The sequence below is a fragment of the Poecilia reticulata genome, linkage group LG11, assembly GCF_000633615.1.
Source record: "Poecilia reticulata strain Guanapo linkage group LG11, Guppy_female_1.0+MT, whole genome shotgun sequence".
Taxonomy (NCBI): domain Eukaryota; kingdom Metazoa; phylum Chordata; class Actinopteri; order Cyprinodontiformes; family Poeciliidae; genus Poecilia; species Poecilia reticulata.
The window spans coordinates 13180770-13201904 of NC_024341.1; the positions used below are offsets into that span (position 1 = coordinate 13180770).

At 38.2% G+C, this 21135-nt stretch overlaps 3 protein-coding genes across 3 annotated transcripts in view; 2 read left to right on the forward strand and 1 right to left on the reverse strand.

Moving 5' to 3' along the window:
* The first annotated feature begins 1836 nt into the window (after positions 1-1836).
* Positions 1837-10049, forward strand: susd5 (sushi domain containing 5). The gene is made up of 5 exons (XM_008421896.2): positions 1837-2206; positions 3879-4047; positions 6472-6581; positions 6936-7124; positions 7610-10049. The coding sequence occupies exons 1-5, from the start codon at positions 2119-2121 to the stop codon at positions 9592-9594; spliced, it is 2541 nt and encodes an 846-aa protein (XP_008420118.1). The 5' UTR covers positions 1837-2118; the 3' UTR covers positions 9595-10049.
* Positions 10050-13778: 3729 nt separating this feature from the next.
* crtap (cartilage associated protein) lies at positions 13779-18280 on the reverse strand. The gene is made up of 7 exons (XM_008421899.2): positions 17692-18280; positions 17422-17571; positions 16036-16207; positions 15804-15932; positions 15577-15722; positions 14520-14603; positions 13779-14064 (listed from the first exon to the last, which is right to left on the reverse strand). The coding sequence occupies exons 1-7, from the start codon at positions 18151-18153 to the stop codon at positions 14017-14019; spliced, it is 1191 nt and encodes a 396-aa protein (XP_008420121.1). The 5' UTR covers positions 18154-18280; the 3' UTR covers positions 13779-14016.
* Positions 18281-20131: 1851 nt separating this feature from the next.
* Positions 20132-21135, forward strand: part of fkbp9 (FKBP prolyl isomerase 9) — a 14679-nt gene continuing 13675 nt past the window's right edge. The window contains exon 1 of the mRNA XM_008421900.2: positions 20132-20471. Within this exon, the coding sequence (XP_008420122.1) occupies positions 20269-20471 (203 nt within the window). The 5' untranslated portion in view covers positions 20132-20268. The remainder of the gene's footprint in view (positions 20472-21135) is intronic.

Below are 21135 nucleotides of genomic sequence, written 5' to 3' on the forward strand. Positions count from 1 at the left end.
CCCCACCCCCCGGGGGGACACCTGCTGCAGGCATCATTTTCACCAGACTCCCTTACGGAAGATCAGGTGTGAATTGCTGTCTTTCTCGTACTCGCCACGGCTCTCCTTCTGTCGTCAGACCTCCGCTTCTCCAAAAATAACCAGAGCGCACGAGTCAGGGTCTCAACCTCGCTGTTCTCCGTATCCTGACCTGTAAAGTGGACATGCATGGACGTCCGAGTGGTCTCTGACTGGTGGATGAAAGAAAAGTGCAGAGGTTTGAGTAATGCAGCTGTGACAGAAGAAGCAGTAAAACGTATGAAACTGGAAAAGATGAAAGAAATGAGTAAGAGTGGTGCTTCATGAAGGCTGTTATTGTCAGAGGAATATTCCTTTGCAACAATATTCACACGCTGGAAACTTTTCCTAATTTCATGTCGTTTGAGTGACATAGAATTGCTTCAATTAATATTAGTGCGATTTTATGTCGTGGATGAACACAAAGTGATGCAAACTTTGATGTGGCGAATAACAGTCCTAAGTTTCAAAATGTCCTATTTGTTTAAAGAGGCGGTATTATGTAAAAATCAACGTTTTGAGCTGTATACTATAGCATAATAAAATGCTACTCCGTGAGTGTCGCCTTGATTATTTTCTCAGGACCTTCTTGCTGAAAGGCAACAGTGCTATCAATTGTTCAACCATGCATGACCAAAAATCACTCCAAAAAGATGTAAAATCACCCAACTACCAGGAAAAATTAAATGGATAAAAATGTTTGGTTTTTTTTACTCACTGAAATATTTACAGACTCCACATGTGGCTCACTTTTGAGCAGATCTTTAATCCTAAATAAGTTGAAAACCATACACCATTTAACTCCCATGACACAATAATGCACTTCTCATGAAAGCCTGATTAAAAAGCATTAAATACATAAAATTTAGATTCACATAAGTGCTTGGGTGAACAGATTTATCATGAAAAGGTACATTTATTTCAGCAACTTAATAAAAAAATTTAAAAAAGGGAAACGTACAATATAGATTTCTCATAGTCAGTGGTATATTTCAGCTATTTCTGCTTATCTGCTGAGATGAGACATAAAAACTACGACAGATGTAGTTGAAGTCCTGGATACATCTGTGTGTGGTGCTCTAACGGACCTTTTATTTTATTTCATTATTATTTGAGAATGGGAAGGTTAAAATGACACATATAAATAAGTAAAATAGATATTTGTGTTATGTTTCTATTTTATGAGAAAATGAACGTCGAGTTTCCATTTTAGCTGCAGCCTTAATCCTCTAAAGTGTCTTAAATAAATACATAAATATTTATGTTGGTTTGTATTTAGTGAATCTGTATGGGAGTTTCCCTTCATAGCTTTCAAATACTGAAAGAAATTAAATATATTGAAATGTACCTGTGATGAAATATTATTTTTCCATAAAACTCAAAGGAAAATGCATGTTTTATTTTAACTTCCAAATATTTTATAAACAACAAATAAATCACATTATTATTATTATTATTATTATTATTATTATTATTATTATTATTATTATTATTATTATTATTATTATTATTATTATTATTTCCACAACTTCGGAAACCACAATTGTGTGGACATTTTTTTCAATTAGCCTATTTATTTATTTTTGACTAGTCAGTCCTTTTTAATTCAAGAATATGACCTGATAACATTCTCTTGAGTTGATTTTTATTTTTACACCTTTATATGCTCATTATAAAGTCATTACTAACAGTCTGGTCTCGCTGAGAAGCAGCAGTCCTGCTCACCTCTCTCTGCCCACCCTGGACATTTTGAGCCGTGACGTATTTACTTACGGGAGGACGTGATTTTTCACACAGGTGCTTCATCTGCTTGCCAGTGCGACTATTTGGGGAAGATAAGCTGCGCCTCTTCACTCCTGAGCCGTTTTATGTCTTCCTTCAGCATCCTCGCTGGTTGACGCGCAGTTTTAGTCTGTGCAGCCAAAAAGAAGAAGAAGAAGAAGAATAAGAAAAAAGGAAACAAATTGCTACTTCTGACTGCGAGTTTGCGAATAGTTCTTGAGGTTTTTAGGGCACCTTTTCCAAAGCGAAGAGTTATTAGACAGTCGAGGGCTGAAAAAGATGCTTTATTGTTCTAAACAAATACTTCAGTCCTTGTTCTTTGGATGCCTGGCTTTTCTTGCTGTGACCTCTGTTGTGAACGCAGAAGGTAAGACAATATTTTAAACTTTTGTTGCTAATGGAGTAATGTTTTTGAGACTTTTAAAGGTAGTTTTTTAGGTGCGTGTCAAAAAAAATTAAAGCGATAAGAAATAGTGAAGCCACAAAACGTCCGTTTTCGTGCCCTGGTAGTTTGGTACACTGTAAAACACAAACTGTTGGGATAACAACAGTGGCAAAAATGATCCAAAACATTAAAAAGGGAATAGTTTCACTCATTACATTGCGGTGAAATTGCACAAACGTAACCCCCAAAGGACCTCTTAAGTTATTTTATTTAGCAAATTTCAAAATTACAGTACAGGTTAAATTATAACTGGTTATAAAGATATAACTAGCTTTTTTCTCTTTTGCAGTAGGATCATAATTAAGAACCATTGTTTCTTTTATGATGTAATCTTGTGGTAAAAATTAACAGAAAAGAAAGCTTGGTTTTTAGTCAATGTAAGAAAAATGACTGAAATAATAATGATAATAAAGCTTTTAAAATATATCCTAAGAAGGTGGCATATTCAATTTTTAAAAAAGCATTTGTGAAAGCTCTGTTAGCTAGCAGGTTAGAACTGTCACTAAACTAGGTAAAGCTTATGTTTTTGATCCACTCACCTTTCTTAACCAACAATCCATAAAACCTTTGCTAGGCTAATTTGTTTATAATGCAGCCCATGCATAATGTTAACAATGTTTCCTCTGTTACAGAGACCCTGAATAAATATGCAATGCACTTTTCAAGTAGTAATTTTATTTTTTAAGCTAAAAAAAACAGCAACCTGGCTCTCCAATAAAATATGGCTGCCCTTCATGTTAAATCATGAATTAAATGTGACAACCATATTTTTGGCAAAGTTTCTCTTATTACCAGATTTGAAGAATGAACAAAAACACTAAAAAAACCAACAACTAAAAATAGGATGTACACTAAAAAATGGGATAGATTTCATTTGGAAACTATATTTTTGCTAAGTCAGGTTATCCTACTCTGATATTAAAATTTGTTCGATAATCTGAAATATCTAAGTGTCACAAATAAGTGCAAAAGCTGAAAATATAAAACTCAATAAATTCAATAACATCCATTTTATTGCCAAACTATCTGCTTTTGGGCATATTGACTTTTCTGTAGGGTTTGCTCTGGTTTTCTCGTCCCATTCGACCTTCTGTTATGTTTAATTACAGCAGTGGTCATTTGAAAATCCAACAATATGTCTTGTTTTGCAAAAAAAAACAAAACATTCCGAGTTTGTTGTTTTGCATGCTGGCAAGTTGAAGGGAATATGATGTTAATTGTGAAAGGGGAAAAACCAATTAGATTGGAGCTTGTCTTCACTTGTCATATAAAAGTAATTTTGTACTTCAGCAAGATCTTTAACACGTTATATCACGTTTGCCTCTGTTTTATTACATATGTAAACATTGGTAGCAACATGGAGGAGACTATTATCTATGATTGGTTTTCCAAATCATAGTTGATTTGAGCCAACCAGTTAGTATTAGCAGAGTAATAACACAGCAAAACAGCTCAGACTACACAAGTTTCATTAAGTTGAAGGATTTATCTAGATGTTTTCTTAATGCAAATTTGAATTCTGTACAGAAACAATCTTGAACTCCATCCCATGATGTCAGAAAACTTTCTGACCCGTCGCGCCGTCTCTCCTCAGGTCGTGTGTTTGTTTTAGACCCGAGCAGTTTGCAGGCCTTCGGGAAACCAGAGCAGGCGTGTGCCTCGCAAAATGCCCGCCTGGCGTCAGTGGAAGAGCTCCGTCAAGTCGTGGTGGAGTGCTTCTTCTCTCACTGCACCCGCGGGTGGCTCTACGGAGGCACGGTGGGGTAAGAAAATGAGCATTTGTCTTCCCGCCTTTGAGGGGATAAGCAGGGAGATTTCTGGAGACGATCAAAGCTCCCACAAGTGTGTGTGTGCGCCGCCTGTACGTGTGACGGAGGTTACAGGAACGGATGAAAGAGGAAAGGAAGCGGAGGGAGCGCTGTCTGTTTTAGCAAGTGTGGGAAGATACGAGAGTGACACATTTCAGGGAGGAGAGAAAAAGCAGGGAGCAAAAGACGGAGAAAGGCTCCTCTGTCTCCTCCTGAGGGATGAGGGAATTCTGAGCCGGGGTGTCATGTCGACAACTGCCTCCATTTACGCCCCACGTCTCCACAGCAACGTGAGATGCTGCTTTCATCCCCCCCCCCACCCCGAGAGACAGAAACAGAAGCACGTTTGATTTAGGAGGGAGACAGGTACAGTGATAGATGGTTGACAGCATGCACCGTAACTTAGGTGGGAAGAGGAGATCCAAAATCTTATAGTAGGTTTTTGGGTTATGTGGTTCAAATGTAGAGAAAAGTGACAAAACTCATGTAGAAAAATGGAAGCAATTATGATGTTTCACTACAGCGGTGACAGACATAATGCTCAGCATGTCGAATTTCATAAACAATCTGCTATTAAAAGTTGTTTTCTGGGCGTAATTGGCGGTTGAATCTCATTTATTAGAGGCCTCAAAAGTTAGATTTATGCGCAAAGATGTTTGTTTTATTCATCCATTTTCCTTCAAGGTTAGATTTACATATTTTTGTGAGTTAAATGATCGCTGCTCTTGAGTTGTTTTTGATTTTTCTTTGTCTTCCTAACTTTTTCTATCAGTGGTGTGAACTTTCTTTTTTTTCCCCTCCTCGGTTCCATCACTATTTTCTTACAGTCTTCACTGAAACATTGTCAAGAGGTTTTTCTGGTGTGCTGCTATAAACAAATACCATCCAGCCTAACTCCCATACATTAACATCATCTTCTTACTTGTCCATCACTGCAGGTCACTGCTGAGTGTTGCTCCTACAACACTATATTTCATACATACAGATGTAGACCTTTTGGTTTCACATGTAGCATAAAGGTAATAGTGTGACAAGCAGCTCTTCTTTTATGTGACAAATGTTACTTTCTTTAACAGATGCTCTGCAGGTTTATAGGCCAAGGTTTTACCAGTCTGTGTTTTTCTTTTCTGCATCTTTTCTGTTTTCTGTCACCTAATGCTGATTAAACAGGAGCCATGAATAACACTGCTTCTCCAGACACATTTTTCCCCAATCGTTTGATTAGTTCAGTTGTACTCAGACTCATATATGTCAAAAGCAACACCTGCTTCCTTAAACAGAATGCAACATCATACTTCTACGTTTTCATTTTCATTTGTATTCAGGTTGGTAGCCCATGATAGTTACCGTATTTTCCGAATAATATAGCACACCTCTATAGTCCGGAAGCCACGCGCACAAAGTTTTTTTGTTTGTTTTTTTTAAACCTGGAAACGTACATATATAACCCGCACCGGGCTATAAGCCGCTGGTATCTCCACCGCTCTCTCGGTTGTCCTCAAGGACACTAGATGGCTTTAATAAACCTCCTATTAAGGACGCAGCCCTCCGTCTCCAACGCTGAACCATGGATTTGTTCATGCCGAGCTTACGAGCAGCGGCTATCGATCTGGCAGTACAGATCGATAGCCTTCAACTTAAAAGCTGCATCATATTAACTTCTTCGTGGAGTTTCCATGAGTTTGAAAACATTTCTTCGCCGTGCCTGCTGCTAGCATGTGCTTGTCCTAAATGAAAAGCAGCGCTTTCTTCTTTGATTTCCAATTTTGACTTCCAATGATTCACTTCCTGCTAAAGAGCCCCCTGGTGGTTGAAGAAAATCTTTTAAGTTTTACAAAAGCATGACGTATCTAGCATAAAAAATACTTTGTAATTTAACTTTATTTATTTATTTTTATTTGTGGTTGATGCCTTACACATAACTGTGAAAACAAGGCATAATTTTCCTTCCTCTTCACAACTATGAATTACTTTGTTGTATCACAAAAACTCTGAATAAAATACACTGATGTTTTGGTTCTAATGTATGGAGAGCCATTTCAGTCAAAATTAAATAAACAAATGAATGAATATCTAAATAAATATCTGATTTAATCAATAAATACATATATAAATAAATAAAATAATATACAAATAAATGAATACATATTTTAAAATTACTTATTTGTAAATAATATACAAATATAATAATAAACAAATAAATAAAAATAAGGTGATTAAATTAAGAAGCCAATTAATCATAAGCTTTCTTATTTACTGATTTAATACATTTGGCTGAAATAGGCTTTCCATAGTAATGTGACACCATTTTTAAAGGTTTTATAAGAGTGAATACTTCCTGATAGTCTGTTGTTATACCATTTGTGTGTCTGTCTGCAGAACGACAGTTTGTAATGCTGAGGGGAGTTCACTGAAGGCTGTTAATGTGAAGACAGAAAACGCTACAGAGGACACTACACACTTGAGTGCCTTCTGCATGAAAGACAAAGGTCAGTGGTGTAAATATTTTATAATGATACACCAAAACCATAAATGAACAGTGGTTCTTTTCAGCCCTCTGTGTGATATTTACTGTGCTTTCTTCTTGGGCGTATGCATTTGTTTTGGTAAACCTAATGAGTGTTTCTGATCAAACTTCAACCATAAAGGAATATAAAAATTTCTTAACATGAACAACAATGCAGATACTTTTTGTCTTTAATATTTTTGTACACATTTTTACAAAATAAACTACTTTTTAATTCATCCTAAGATTGACTTGAGTGAAATGAAGCGACATTTATATTACTTTGAAGAGAGTAATCTTTACTTTACATCATCTGTGTCATTTTTGACGTTGGTAGCTGTGACCTGTGGGGATCCTCCATCGTTCCCCAACGCCCGTCTGCAGGATCACTCAGGGTTTGAGATGGGAGACGAGCTGCTGTACTCGTGCACACCAGGTTATGTGATGCCCAGCGGTCACTCTGCCTTCAGCTTGCTGTGTGACAGCTGCGGCGAGTGGTACGGGACTGTGCAGATTTGCATTAAAGGTAAATTTTGTATTTAGATTAGATTTTAGATGTCTTATGAAATGTTTTAAAATATTAAGGAGAAAAACCAAACAGAAAATGTGAAGAAAGGGAAGGGTTTCATGTTTCGCTTCTTTAAAGTTCTAAGGCACTTGTATCTTGGCTACAAACTTTCTGATGTGAATTGTGATGAAAATGTTTGCTTTGACTATTCATAATGTGGCCATGTTCATTTTATATTAAAAAAAAGTCTGCTGGTTTTAACTTCAACCAGCTCTGAGCAGACGGTTAGTCTGTTGGATCTGTCATGTTTATGGTTTTGGTTTTTAGATGATTTCAGACATGAGGATTTACAAGATGATTTATGAATGACAAACCTCTTCCAGGTCTGTTGTAGCTGATGTTAGCTCTGCAGTCTCATGCAGACTCCCAATCTTAACATGAAATATATAATTTTATACGATGTAGCTCTAAATTTGATTAATGTCTTGTCATTTTATCTTTAGGTGCAACTGAAACCCATGTAGATTACGAAGACAAGTTTGAAGATTCCTATGAAGAAACAGATCATGATCATGACAGTCAAGAAGACATATTCAGAGATACTTCTCAAGAAGGGAAGGGGATTCTGCAGCAGCAAGAAACAAAATTTTGGGTCAATGTAGAAGAGGATCACCAGGATCGCCATGAAATGCATAATATTGGAGTAAAGGTGATTAATAGCAGTAGAACCTTTGGAGGAACTGTGGATGAAGTAGCAATGAGAGAGGAAGATGCTTTCACGGTCCATCCCAGGTTTGAGCAGGACAGTACCAAGTTGGTCCGGACTGGTGCAGCTCCAGCCACAAAGGAGCCTGTTTCTCTTCTCTCCCAAAAACACATGTTCTGGTTCCCCTCTGAGGCTTTCCAGGAGGAGGTATCGCCCATCCCCAGCGACTCAGTCACACAAGCAACACAGAGAGCTTCTGGTGCCCTGTCTGAGGAGAGCAAAGAAAACGAGAGCCAAGAAAGGCTGGAAAGCACCGACTCTGTCGATCATGACGATCATGACGATCATGACGATCATGACGATCATGACGATCATGACGATTATGATGATGATGAGAAAGGCAGAAATAAAGATCAAGATGATAAAATATATGACAGAGATGACAATGATGATCAGGATGACAGCCGCCATGATGACCTGGACATCCATGAAGACGACCGTACCGATGATCACGATAATCAAGATAATCATGATAATCACGATGATCACGATAATCACGATGATCACGATGATCATCATGATCATGATGATCATGGTGATCATCATGATCCTGACAGTCATCAGGAAGAGGATTTTGATGACAATATGAAGCAACCGACTCACTACAACAACTCGGACAGACCTGATCGCAGAGTTGATGATGATCATGATGACCATTATGACATGGGCGAGCACGAAGACGGCAGTGATCGCACCAAAGAATACGATGATCGTGATGATGCATACGACGATCACCCAAGTCAGGAGGATCATGATGATGATCACAAAGACAATGATGGAGAACATCCTGATAATTCAGAGGAACATCCAAAAAGTGACGATCATGATGATGGAGAGGAACATTATGATCACGATGAAGATGACATTCACGATGATCGTGAAGACAAAGACGAGGAGAGATATGACGACCATGATAGCCATGAAGATGATGATCATCACCCACATCTAATCATTTCTGTAGCCAATGAGCCGCGGCCAAACATCACCCAGAGGGAAGAAGGAAGTAAGAGCACTAAAGATAGTACTTGGCTTGATGGATATCCTGTTGACCTATTTGACACAGAAAATAGTGATTCCACAAAAGGGCAAATGGGAACCAGTATGGCAAAGACAACAGACAAACCCAACGATGTGGAAGTACGTAAGCGGGTTCCTCACTTCAGTTTGTCAGACGGAGATACATCCTTCACTATGGCACCTAAATCCAACCAAGGGAGGGAGAAGAAGAACTGGCCTGGCTCCAGGACTCCAGCTACCTCATCTGACCATTTAGAGCGTTCAAACTCCCCCTCAAACTCCGACACCCTTGATTACGACACACAACAAGTTCCTCCCACCCACTCCTGGCTGGACGACCTCACCAATCACCCTTTCCTAGATCACGGCCCAGCTCCCCCGGTGCATGATGGGAACACGTTTCCTGGAGTGATGGAGGAACACACTGTGGACGATCTGCCAGGTATGATGGGTGAGATGGAAGGAGAGAAGAGGAAGACGATCTGTGTGGGTGAGGACTGTCCGCCCCACCCTCCAAGCTCAACCACCCAAGGGGCAAAGGTGGCCGCCATCATTGTAGCGGTGTGTGCCGTGGCCACCGCGGTCATCATTGGAGTTTGGTGTTACAGACGGAAACAGCAGAAAAGTTCACTGTACGAGATGAACGGAAAAGGTCAAAGCCAGAGCAGACCGGGCCAACAAATAGAGATGCAGCAGAAAGTGTAGAAATGGAGAACGAGGACGTTAATGAAGAGCAGAGACAAATATAGAAGAATTAAGATAAACAAGAGGAATGAACTTCCCTACATCACATTAGACACTACTACAGATGTGAACACTTTGGGTTTGATAACTAGCTGCATTTCTGCTTCTGTGAAAAAAAACCTTGCTGAGTTAGCTATAAATATACCCCCATATTATTACTTTAAAACTTCTGCATGTAGCTGGATGCAAACAGGCTGGGCCTAAAATAAAGAAACTAGAAAATACAGGAAGCTATTCCTCCATGACTATATCAACTGGGACTTCCGAATTTAAATGTTTTCATAATTTTACTGATGCTTGTTTGTATTTCCCTGGGTTATGCTAATTTTTTACTTTTTTGAATGCCTTGATGCTTTGCTGTAAATCAAGAATGTCAACCCTTGGAATCCATTGTCATACAAGCTTTAGATCTGTTGCATCTTCAGTATGCCTGATTTACATAAATGCTTTTAACAGGTATCTGCACAACTTGATAATATTCTCCAGTTATTTGAATCAGGTGCGTTGTACAGGGTCATGCATATACATAAACCCCAACTAACATGTGGTTAAATCTCTCTTTGCGCCTTGAAGAGAAGCTTTTCGTAGCCATCAACTAACTTCTGACCACTCTTTTGGGAGAGTTCATTTAAACTGGTAGGTTTTCTGACGTGGTGCACCAAATGTCAACAGGATTTAAGACGAAGTTTTGCTTTGCTAACTCTATGCTAACAAGATTTAGCCATTCCAAAACCAGTGTTGATTTACGATGGAGGTCAATGTTTTGTTTGGACAATGTGGTGGGAAAGCAGCGTTTGGTAATCATTTATTCCACAACAAACATCCATCTGACCACAACTATTACCCTATTTTACTGAGCTTTTTTTTTTTTAGTTTAAAATATGCACTTTATTCCAAGTTATTTACTTATATAACATGACTGCTATGACTGTGCAGCAAAACATAATCCACCAGTCATTTTACTTCATTGTTGGCTCATTGGGTAATGCAAAGTAAGTTACAGAAATGCAGACATGCACGATAATGCAAAACAGGACAAAGTAAGAGTTGTGCTGGGTCGGCTGGTGAACTTGACCTCAGTTGGCCCCCCCCAAATGAAACTCTGCTTAGGAACTGCTTTAAAAATGGGCTGGGTCTGATCAGCATCACCGTTCACAGTGAAACCAGTTTTACTTCACCATGAACTGAGAGGCTGTGAGGTGGCATATGCTGTGAAATGGAGCTACGTAAATAAATTGAATGGAATGGAATGAAATTGAATTTAATTAGATTTTCAGCTGACAAAACAAATGGCCTTCTGCAGAAAGTTTTATCAGGCAAAGTTCGAATTTTTTGGTCCAAATGCAAAGACGTGTGTTTGGCAGAGTCAACGTAATAACACTCAACCAAGTGTCAAGTACAGTGGAGGCAGAATCTTGCTGTGAGGCTTTTCTTTACTGCCAGAAGTACAAAAACTGATCACGTCACGTTTCCAGACTGCTGGAGGACGACTCGGAGAGAAATCATGCATGCATGTAAAGTTTTCTGCATGTCAACTTTGTGCAGAAAGACCCTAGGGTGGGATTTGAACCCAGTTCTAATGTCCTGCAACACAAATGAGAAAATACAATTTTCTGCAAACACTTCTCCTTCATCCGAGTTCCGCCGTGTTTTGATTCAGCCCTTGAAAGAGACGTTAGTGAAGATATTAATTAATTTTTCTACCACTACAGAAAAAGAAAACCTGTCCCCTCAACACACATGCTCTAAATACAAACTTCCTCTGAAATCTTCCCTGGAGAAGATATGTGGAGATTTTCTCAGTGCAGGCTGGTTAAAAATGACCAAGATTGATTAATTTGGTCAAGTTAGCTAAATGAGTACAACTGTATTTATGTGTGCACTGTAAACGTGGTATTTAGTTGTTTCTCTGTCTACCCTGTGACAAATACCAAATAGAAGATGTGCTTTTAAATGTTCAAATGTAAACACATTTAAGCACTCAAGTGAGTTTATATACAAATATATCAGTTTTTATAGTTTGGTAAGCAAGTAACATATGAAACCGACGTTATATATAACTAGTGTAAATGTTGTGAATGAGGTAAGACACTTTGGCATTGTTGTCCATTGTGGTTTCTTGTGTAATTCACTTTAGCTCCATAAAAATGATGTTTAAAACTGCTGTTATTTCAGGAATGTTGGTGAAGAAAAGGAGTAGTTGGATCTGGCAGCTCTTTGTTTGCCTGATTTACTTCCTAAACTTTGGAAAAAAAATCAAAGTAGTTATTTTCCAGACTTTAAAGATTGAAAGATTAAAGTGACGACAGGATGGGCAAGACATTTAATTTCTCTTCATGTGAGTTTGTGATTATCTGCACATGTATGGCAAATATTATGTCTTCTTTATAAAGAAAAAGAATTTGTGTCAACTTGAGTCAATGTTATTTTCTTAGTTTATTCTGCTGTAGTCAGGAAAGAAAAAAATAATTTCACACTATTTTTGGTAAACAATTGTGATTATAGTCATGACAATAAAATAAAAGCATGATGATAATATTATAAATATAACATTTTGAGTAATTATTTCGGTTATATATGCAGTGAATAAAAACACTTTTAAAGTTTCTGTTGATCTCAAAGTGTGAAGATTAGTCCAGAAGTACATCTAAAATTCACTGTGAAGGTAAAGCGTGTTGTGCTTTCTTGGTCTTAATAAACATATAAAATGTGTTTCTGTAAATTTTATTGAAATATTCTATAGTTAGGATGAAATACAGATATTGTCCTACAAGGAAATAGTAATATATTCATAACCACTTTTTCACATTTTGTCATGTTACAGCCACAAACTATGTATTTTATCAAGATACCATTTGATAGTAAAGTGGAAAAAAAACTGATTGATGGTTTTAAAAATCTTTCTAAATAAAAATCTGAAAAGTGTGGCATGCTTTTATGTTCTGTCCTCTCAAGTCAGCACTTTGTACATTTAAAAAAAGATGATCCAAATTAAATCACTTCAATTGGTTATAAATGACCGAATTACATTTATCCAAGTTAATTTATTAAGTTTATTGAGTTACATCAAGTCAAAGTTCAATTGTTAAATTACTTGTAAACCAATTGAAGTAATTTATTTAAGTTGAAGTTTTGATTAGCTTATATAAAGTATTGCCACAAATTCTCACACGGATTTAGGTTCAACCTTTGACTGTGCCGTTGCTTTTATATAAATAACTTCATTGCAGTTGACTTTTCATCTGACCAAAGCTCCTTTTGCAACATGTTTTGCTGTGGAAAATAATGCTACGTTACCTTATGGTTAATTTAATCCACAAAAAACTGGATTAATCCTGAAGTCTGAGGATTTTAGTTAGAGGTGACGGGGGCTGAAAATCAGATTTTTGTTTATTATGTATTATTTAGTTTGTCTGTCAGAAAAGATCCCAATAAATTACGCGACTGTTTGCTCTTGAAAGGGTTCTAAATACTTTATTAAGTCACAACACATCATGTTAATTCTACTTCCTGACGCCTTGCTCTTTGATAATCACGCTTGCATCTGTTCGTGACACAACAGATGCGATTATTTGCAGTCAACTTTTTCTAATTAATCACAATCGTTCAGTGCAATAAAAAAAAGGCACAGAATTAGAGGGTGAAATGCGGTCAGTGGTGAAAGAAAGGCAGTAAAAGAGACAGAAGAGAGCGAGAATGCAGACAGGCGGTGACACAGGGGGGATGTTTCCCAGTGGGTTTCTAACACCACTGTGACACAAACTGCACAGAGACTCAATATTCACACATTAATAACCAACTCAGTGTTTTCTCTAAATGCCTCTCTCAGCTCTTTATTACGCTCTCCACAGCTTTTTTGTGACTTTTTCCTTTTTAATTAAAGCTCAAGTGAAAAAGAAGAATCTCTGGGCTGGAACGGAGAATTAGTTCATTAATTAATCTACCAAGGTAATTATTTTAAGCATGGACACTTAAAATAATTCTTCAGACTTTGCCTAAATATATTCTGGATTTCTCGTTTAGATTTTAATGAGCATCTATTTTAGCTTTTTCTTCCTTTTATTAGACAAAGCAACGAATATATTAAGGAAAATATCAACATCCTCATACCTAACATCTAAACATGGAAGTGATGGAAGAAAAAACTCAGAAAACTGTTTATTGTCATAAAAAACAGCACCATTCACAACACTGAATGAATTCAGAAGACAGTAAAACAGGATACTTGCTTAACAAAATGATAAATTACAAACAGAACTGGTGCTTTAGAGGTGGAGGTAAAACCAAAATGTTAAATAAAAAAAACGCAGTATTCAAATAAATACAGACTACTGGAGTGTTTAGTCATTTCTAATTGAGTATTTTGGAGTGTTTCCATGTGTGCTATTGGTCCTCGTCCAGAAACTCGTCTATAAACTCCACCACTTCTCCCTGCGAACACAAATACAACAGATCAGATTAAAAGGTTATGTTTCATTTCAAAGCATAAACTCTCATATATTTTATTGCTAAGGAGATTTATGTCTAGGACTGAATTTGATTTACAACATAAAACATATGAAATATATACTTATTGAGATTCTCCAAAATAGCACAAGTTAGATTGGTGTCATGCTGCCCTCACATGTCTGTCGGTGGTATTGCAGCCTGGTGAACCTATAGTACCCTGCAAGAGGTCATGTGACCTGACTCAATTATCCAATTTCTTCTTTTAAATAACACTTTGATCGAAACCATGAGAGAAACCAACAACCCAGTCCGAGTTGTTAACATTTTATTAAGTATATTTAATAAGAAATACATAGAAATTGTTTAATGTTCCTTTTATTTGCCCCCAAATGTCCAGAAATGAGGGATCCCAGAAACACGTAAGTACATACACGCACCTCATCGTCGCTCATAAGGCGTTGCTTTGCAAACTCCAACATCTGCAGCTGCAGGGTGGTTTGATTGTAGTACCGCACTGCCTCCTGCAGCACACACCCAGAAACAAAGATGTTCACAAAACCACTGAGAACTTTGTAAAAAAGGTTCAGCTGCTTAAAAACATGTATTATTAATTTTTCAAAAAGTCACAAGAAACTCCAAATACTATATCGCTAAACGATTTTTAAAAATTTGTTATTATGCAAATTTGCAGTTTATTTACTACTAAACTTTATAAGTATAGGTATAAGTCATAAATTAATAGTAAAACTTATCCCTGCATAAAATATAGTTGCTAAACATCACTGTAGAATATAATATAATTATATTAACACCATTTGAATTAGCTCAAACAATATAATGATGAATTATTCATAACTTTAAAAAGACTGATAAAAATAAACTTTAAAATATTATTTTTGTAATTTCACTTTTTTCTGGAAAACTGATCATAATTTTCTTTATTTTCTTCCATTTTTAATGTACAATTCAAATTATATGCTAGATTACCTTCCAGCTCTTTTAGTATAAATAGTTAAATATTTGAATAAGTAATTTATTACATATAGTATGCAAACTGTAACATTTATTTATTTTTAGTTTCTTTACTGTTAGACTATTTAGATAGTTTGTGTTTGATTAGTTTGGGCAACCTCCTTTACTGATATCGTGTCAACAAACTATTTCTTTTTAAATCTGGAGTTTTTCATCCACATGTGAGCAACAAAGCAGACATAATTGTTTTATTTTCTGGCTTACCTTTATTTTGCTTTAAACAAAAGTTTCTAAAAGCGTAAAAACTCAAACCAGAAAATAATTTTCCAAATCTTATATGAGACCTAACTTTTCAGGTAAATAGGAGAAAAATTCTCCATGAAAAAAACAACAAAATGATAGATATTCATTCACATTTGCTTCTTCTTTCTTTTTTTTTTTTGCTTTTGAACATTTCAGTTGCAAACATAGATTGTACCTGTGTAATAAAATATGGAATAAAAGAAAAGGGATGTTACTCACTACTCTGGGGAGGAAGTCCTCCTCCGTCAGCCCCCACTTGTTTCTGTGGTACTTGTAGTAGGCCACGTTGTTGTTCATGACCTCATCGTTGGGGTCAAACAGAACGTAGCTGGTTGCACATGGCACCGCGTTCTTCAGGTCATTCACTGAGGAAAACATGAAAATGATCAGCTGCTGTTGACTAGTTTTCGTAAACGCCGTGAACCCTGGATGCTGCGTCTGCTCACGTTTATAATAGGCAAACTGCAGGTAGTGATACATCGTCGCCACGAACTTGTCGACGACGAAGCCTCCAACTACGGGTGTCAGGTCACTTTCACACATCACCTTTCTCTCAAGTACTTCAGTGTAGTGGTCTAAAAAAACCCCCCCAAAAAACAAGAAAACAAATTCATATTTAAGATGGTGACGTCTAGATGTGTTCAGAAAACCAGCTCTGACAGACGAGGATGAACCAACCAGCTATGGAGGCGTAGAAATCTTTAAACTCTTTGACGTGTCTCGGACCCTCGGACGCAGCCAGACACTCGTCGTAGACCTTGAAGAAGTCCCTCAGTGCCAGCTCCATGTCCGACACCGACGTCCGGAAGTTATCGCCGTTGTACGCCTTCACGGCGCGCACAAATAAAGTCTGGATAAAAAGGAGACACGCAGTCATGATGCAATGCTGCATTATTTACAAGTATTTCATGAGTCCATCCGTTGCTCCGAAGGAGTAAAATTAAACAAAGCCTCCACTCATCTCCGTATTCAGTAGGCTATTGAAGCTCATAATACCAGGGAGGCCCATTTGGCCTGGAAACCACATCCTGCAAACCCACAGAGCCAGTAATAGGGCTCGTGGGTTTGGGCTGGACGCACCTTCAGCCATCAGACGGCTTCGTGTTTAAACAGCCTGTTTAATAGTTACGCTTCAAATTACTGACATCCAATACCGGAAAATACAGTTACTTGTTCAAGAGATATACATTTATTTTCATTTCTGTGGTTTATTCTCTTTCACTCTTATTGGTAAAGATGCGTTAAAAGCCATAAACAAAACCATTTTTTATTGCAGTAGCATAATCTCACAATGAAATACTAAATATTGAAATTGCATTTCAGTTTATTTATTCAGCGAGGATAAAAAAAATCTAAATAAATAAATAATCCCTTTTAATAACAAATACCACACTCTTGATCATTTCTCTGAAATTAATGTACCTGTATTATTTTATTAATTATACTTTACCTTTGAAGTTAATAACCATGAATAACCTCATGTTTTCTAACCAAACAGTGGAAAATGCTCTCTTAATCATTTCTTTGTTGCATCTAGTGCTTTCAGCAACACTGCCCCACTGCATAACAGAGCCACTGCCATGCTTCACCATCAATGGCCGATTTGTTTTTATGTGATCTTAAAAGATAAACTAAATTCCCAAATTTACCATTAAGATTTGATTTTCTCTGTTAATACAAGTCTGCAATAAAATCTGGCTCACTTGTAACAGTTTCTGAAACCTTTTAAATAACATTCAGGTCTTTGTTAAACTTATTGATCTATGAACAATGTCCGTTTTGGTCTTTATGACAACTGTGTTCTGACTAAGAAAACCATTAGTTATTAGTCATCTTCCTTATTTTTCAAATGACCTTATAAATTAGACCAACATATTCCGGTACTTTGCTTCACCCTCCTTATTTGTCACTCGATTAAGGCAGTTTTGTTGGTTTTGAGCAACATTTGGTGAGCATATTATACCAAATATATGTCATACAACTAATTTGGAAACATACACCAAATGCTAAAATAAATTAAAAAAAAAAATCAGACCAACAATGCCAGAAAATTGTTGCATTCACCTCATAGGATTTGGTCTCCAGATCTTTCAGATGTTCTTCAGCTCCAGGCAGACTCTTGTAATAAGCCATGTTCTTCTGCATCATCTCATCATCCGGGTGTTTCAGCAGAAAGGTGTGAGCAGCAGACACAGCTTTGGCCAGGTTGTTGGACTGTAACACAAAGATGAAGATAAAGTAAGAAAAGATATACTGTGTTTTATGATTTCAGGCAAATAAATCAGGCAACACAAACACAAACTTAACAGTAAACTCGTCACAAGTCAGCCTTACTTTAAAGTAGGCATACTGCAGGTATTTGTAGGGCTCTCTCCGATCAAACTCATCGATGGTGTCTCTAGTGGGTAAGCTCTGTCTGAAAGCTGGCAGCCCCTGCTTGCAGCGCTTCAGGCACTGCGCCCTCTTCATCACGTTCCCGAACGCCCGCAGCTCCGGAAAGTCCGCAAACTTCTGCTCGTCGTCCAGCCGCACGGAGCTGCAGTTGAGGTTGCAGAAGGCCTCGCTGTCCCGCAGCAGGCGGTAGAGGCGCAGCGACACCTCCAGGTACTCCACCGTTTCCTGCCACTTCTCCGCCGTGTACTGGTCCAGCCCGTACTTGTAGGCGGACTCCAGGGGCATCAGCTCGTGTCTGGGGAAGCTCCTGAAGCTGTACTTTTCGTACTGAGAGTTCACCGCCGAGACGAAAACGGCGAGCAAACACAGAGAGAAGAGGTGGGAAGGTGTGGAGGGAGCCATTTTTTGTCTACACACTCAAAAAAAATAAATAAATAAATAAAAGGAAAAAAGTTTGAGCTGGCAGAGGTTATTCAGGACTGATTCTGGGACCGCCTTACGTTCCTCCACGTATCCGGACAAAGCTTGAAACCTCCCCAGGGCTCAGGGCAGGATCAGCAGGGTCCAGCAGGGGGGGGGCTGCCAAGTATGGCAAGCTGTTAGTGTAAATAATCCACATCCTTCAGAAAGTTGCTGACGCACATATCATGTTTCAGTTCCTACTCTCCGATCAGGGACAAGCAGTGATGTAAAGTGTTTGTCTTTAACCTGGGCATCTAATGTAAGAAAATTTGGTTCTGTGATTCCAGTAAATGTGACCTATTGGCAGGCAGTAGCTCTAGTATTTTGGTCTTATCAGGGGTTTTACCATCATTTATAACTAATAAAATTAATATAATTGTAATTATATACAAGTTCAAGCCGTTCTCCACCCCGTTTACCTTGGGAAGAGGCCTATTATAATAAGTATATATTTGCAATATAGAGTAGAGGACTAGTAGATGGGGTTTTTATTTTTTTATTTAAAAAACTTATAAATTAGCTACCTAAAAAATACAGATGATTCATTAATTTTGTTAGATTAATTCAGAAATTATTAAGGAATCATGCAAAATCATGTAAAGAAATTATTATTTTGTTAACAAAATCCAAGGTACCACAATCGGTACCCCCAACAATCCCTTGGGGGTTTGTTTTGATTTTAATCACAAACTTTAAAAAAAAATCAAACTTCATTTGGGTTTCTTGGGAAAATGAATGATCACTGCGTGTGTTAGTTAAATTCATACAGCAAGGCCAGGTTTTTAATGCAACTTCTTTGAGCAGGAAGACCACAGGAATCTGAATCGTGGGCGGAGTCAACTATTTGAGTCATTTGTTAGACTCCGCCCACATTTTACTCCACCCCCAAGCTGCACACTGTAGTGATCAAGGATATGGAATATTTCCACTAACGGCTTGCCATACCCCGAGCTGCTCCTCCCATGAAATCACAGTTAAAATCACCGCTGATTTGTGTTCTCGTAAAACTTCAAGTTAAAACATGATCAACTGAACCTATGTTTTTGCACCGTACTGTGACGTTCTCTTTAAAAGGAAAGCTAATGACAATTTCTTACACTTTTAAAAGCTGAAGGGTAAAGTCCACAACATCTTTTTAAGGAAAAAGTTGTATTTTTTATTTTCATTTTTTGACTTTTTAACCCATCTTCTTCCTCTTACTCCTAATTGAACCCCTGGTGAGAGTGTCCCTCCCACTCCCACTGCCACGTTGAAACATTCCTGGTTTGGTCTGCATAAGGCCCCCCCTAAAAAAAGGACCGAGAATCCCCTAAAAGGCAGCGTTCAAAGTAAAAAAAAAATTCAACACGACCTGCTCATTGTCTCAACCTCAGCGTAATTAAGAGGCACGGCCACAAACTTTTTGGCTATGTGAGGCAGAGGATGTGCCTCTCTCTCTGTGTGTGTGTGTGTGTGTGTGTGTGTGTGTGTGTGTGTGTGTGTGTGTGTGTGTGTGTGTGTGTGTGTGNTGTGTGTGTGTGTGTGTGTGTGTGTGTGTGTGTGTGTGTGTGTGTGTGTGTGTGTGGAGACCCCTACGGTACCACGTTGACGTGTCTGTACGGCTTCACTGCGCAGGAGCGATACGTGGAGCCCAAACTATCCCATTCGGTACCGACAGGGTCAAGGTTGCCCAAAAGAGTTGAAAACTCGCAGGAAATGATCTATCTGCTTTCAAATTAAGAGCAGACTCACCGGGCTGAAAACTGATTGTACACGCGTGTGAAGATCACACACACACGCGATCACGTGTTCGACTTTCATGTATTTGCGTGTAATGCGTTACACTTTGAATTTTACTGCTCAATTGAGGATTAGCTGTCCTAATCATAACCGGAAGTGTTGCGTGTGCTCAACAAATTGACTCTTCCTACGCTGGGATCCGGGGCAGGACTTCTTCCCAAATCAGAGTAGAGGAAGCCAAAGTACATGGGGAGCAGGTAGCAGCCGCCGTGCACAGATTACAGGGCTTCACCACACTTATTTGCAATCTTAGGAAAGTTTAGTGGAGGGGGGAAAATGATCAAGTGTGCGCTGGGAATGTTGTCTCTGTCGCTCCTAGTGACGTTCGCCGCCTGCAACGCGCCTCCGGTCCCGTTAGACGACATCCTCGTAGAAAAAACCTTCGAGCCAGAGCAATGCGTCCGCGCAGTCAAAGTCGGGGACTTCGTCAGGTACCACTACATTGGCATGTTTCCTGACGGGAAGAAGTTCGACTCCAGGTGGGTTTTACTTGATTAGCAAGAGTCTCATTCAAGCCGTGTGCAGCGCAGATGAGCGACACAGTGCAAACACCGTGCGTGATGCGTAAAAAGTGCGCGTTTTGGTTCGCCCGGGTGAGCCACGCAGGCAGAGTGGGGCTTGAATGAGTAGTCCAGAGGCTCCAAAGCATTTTTGAAAAGTTCTAGTGCAAAGCAACCTAATCAGATAGGAGTTGTGTCCTTACACCAGAATACAGATGATTTTAATCACATAGCCACTGCAAACTTTTCCACATTTTGTCACATTAAATTTCACTCCATTGGGAGTTCACGATAGACCAACACAAAGTTGTCCATAATTGTGAAGTGGAAGAGAAATTGTACATTTTTCCTCACTATTCTGGACCGATAAATTATATGAAAAACGTGGAGTGCTTTTTTCAACCTCCTTTACTCTGACACTTCTAAAAAAAAAAATTAAAAAAAAGTTTGCCATTGTATAATTTAACATCAGTGTAAATCCAACTGTTCTGTGAAAGCTACAGATGTTTGCTAGAAAACATTAGTGAACAATTGGGATTTTGAAGATAAATATCCCAAGCATTGGAAATCTATTTCTATTCAGTTGTTCAAATTATACTGAAAAGGAAATGCTACAAGTACAAACATAAAAAAAACATATTAT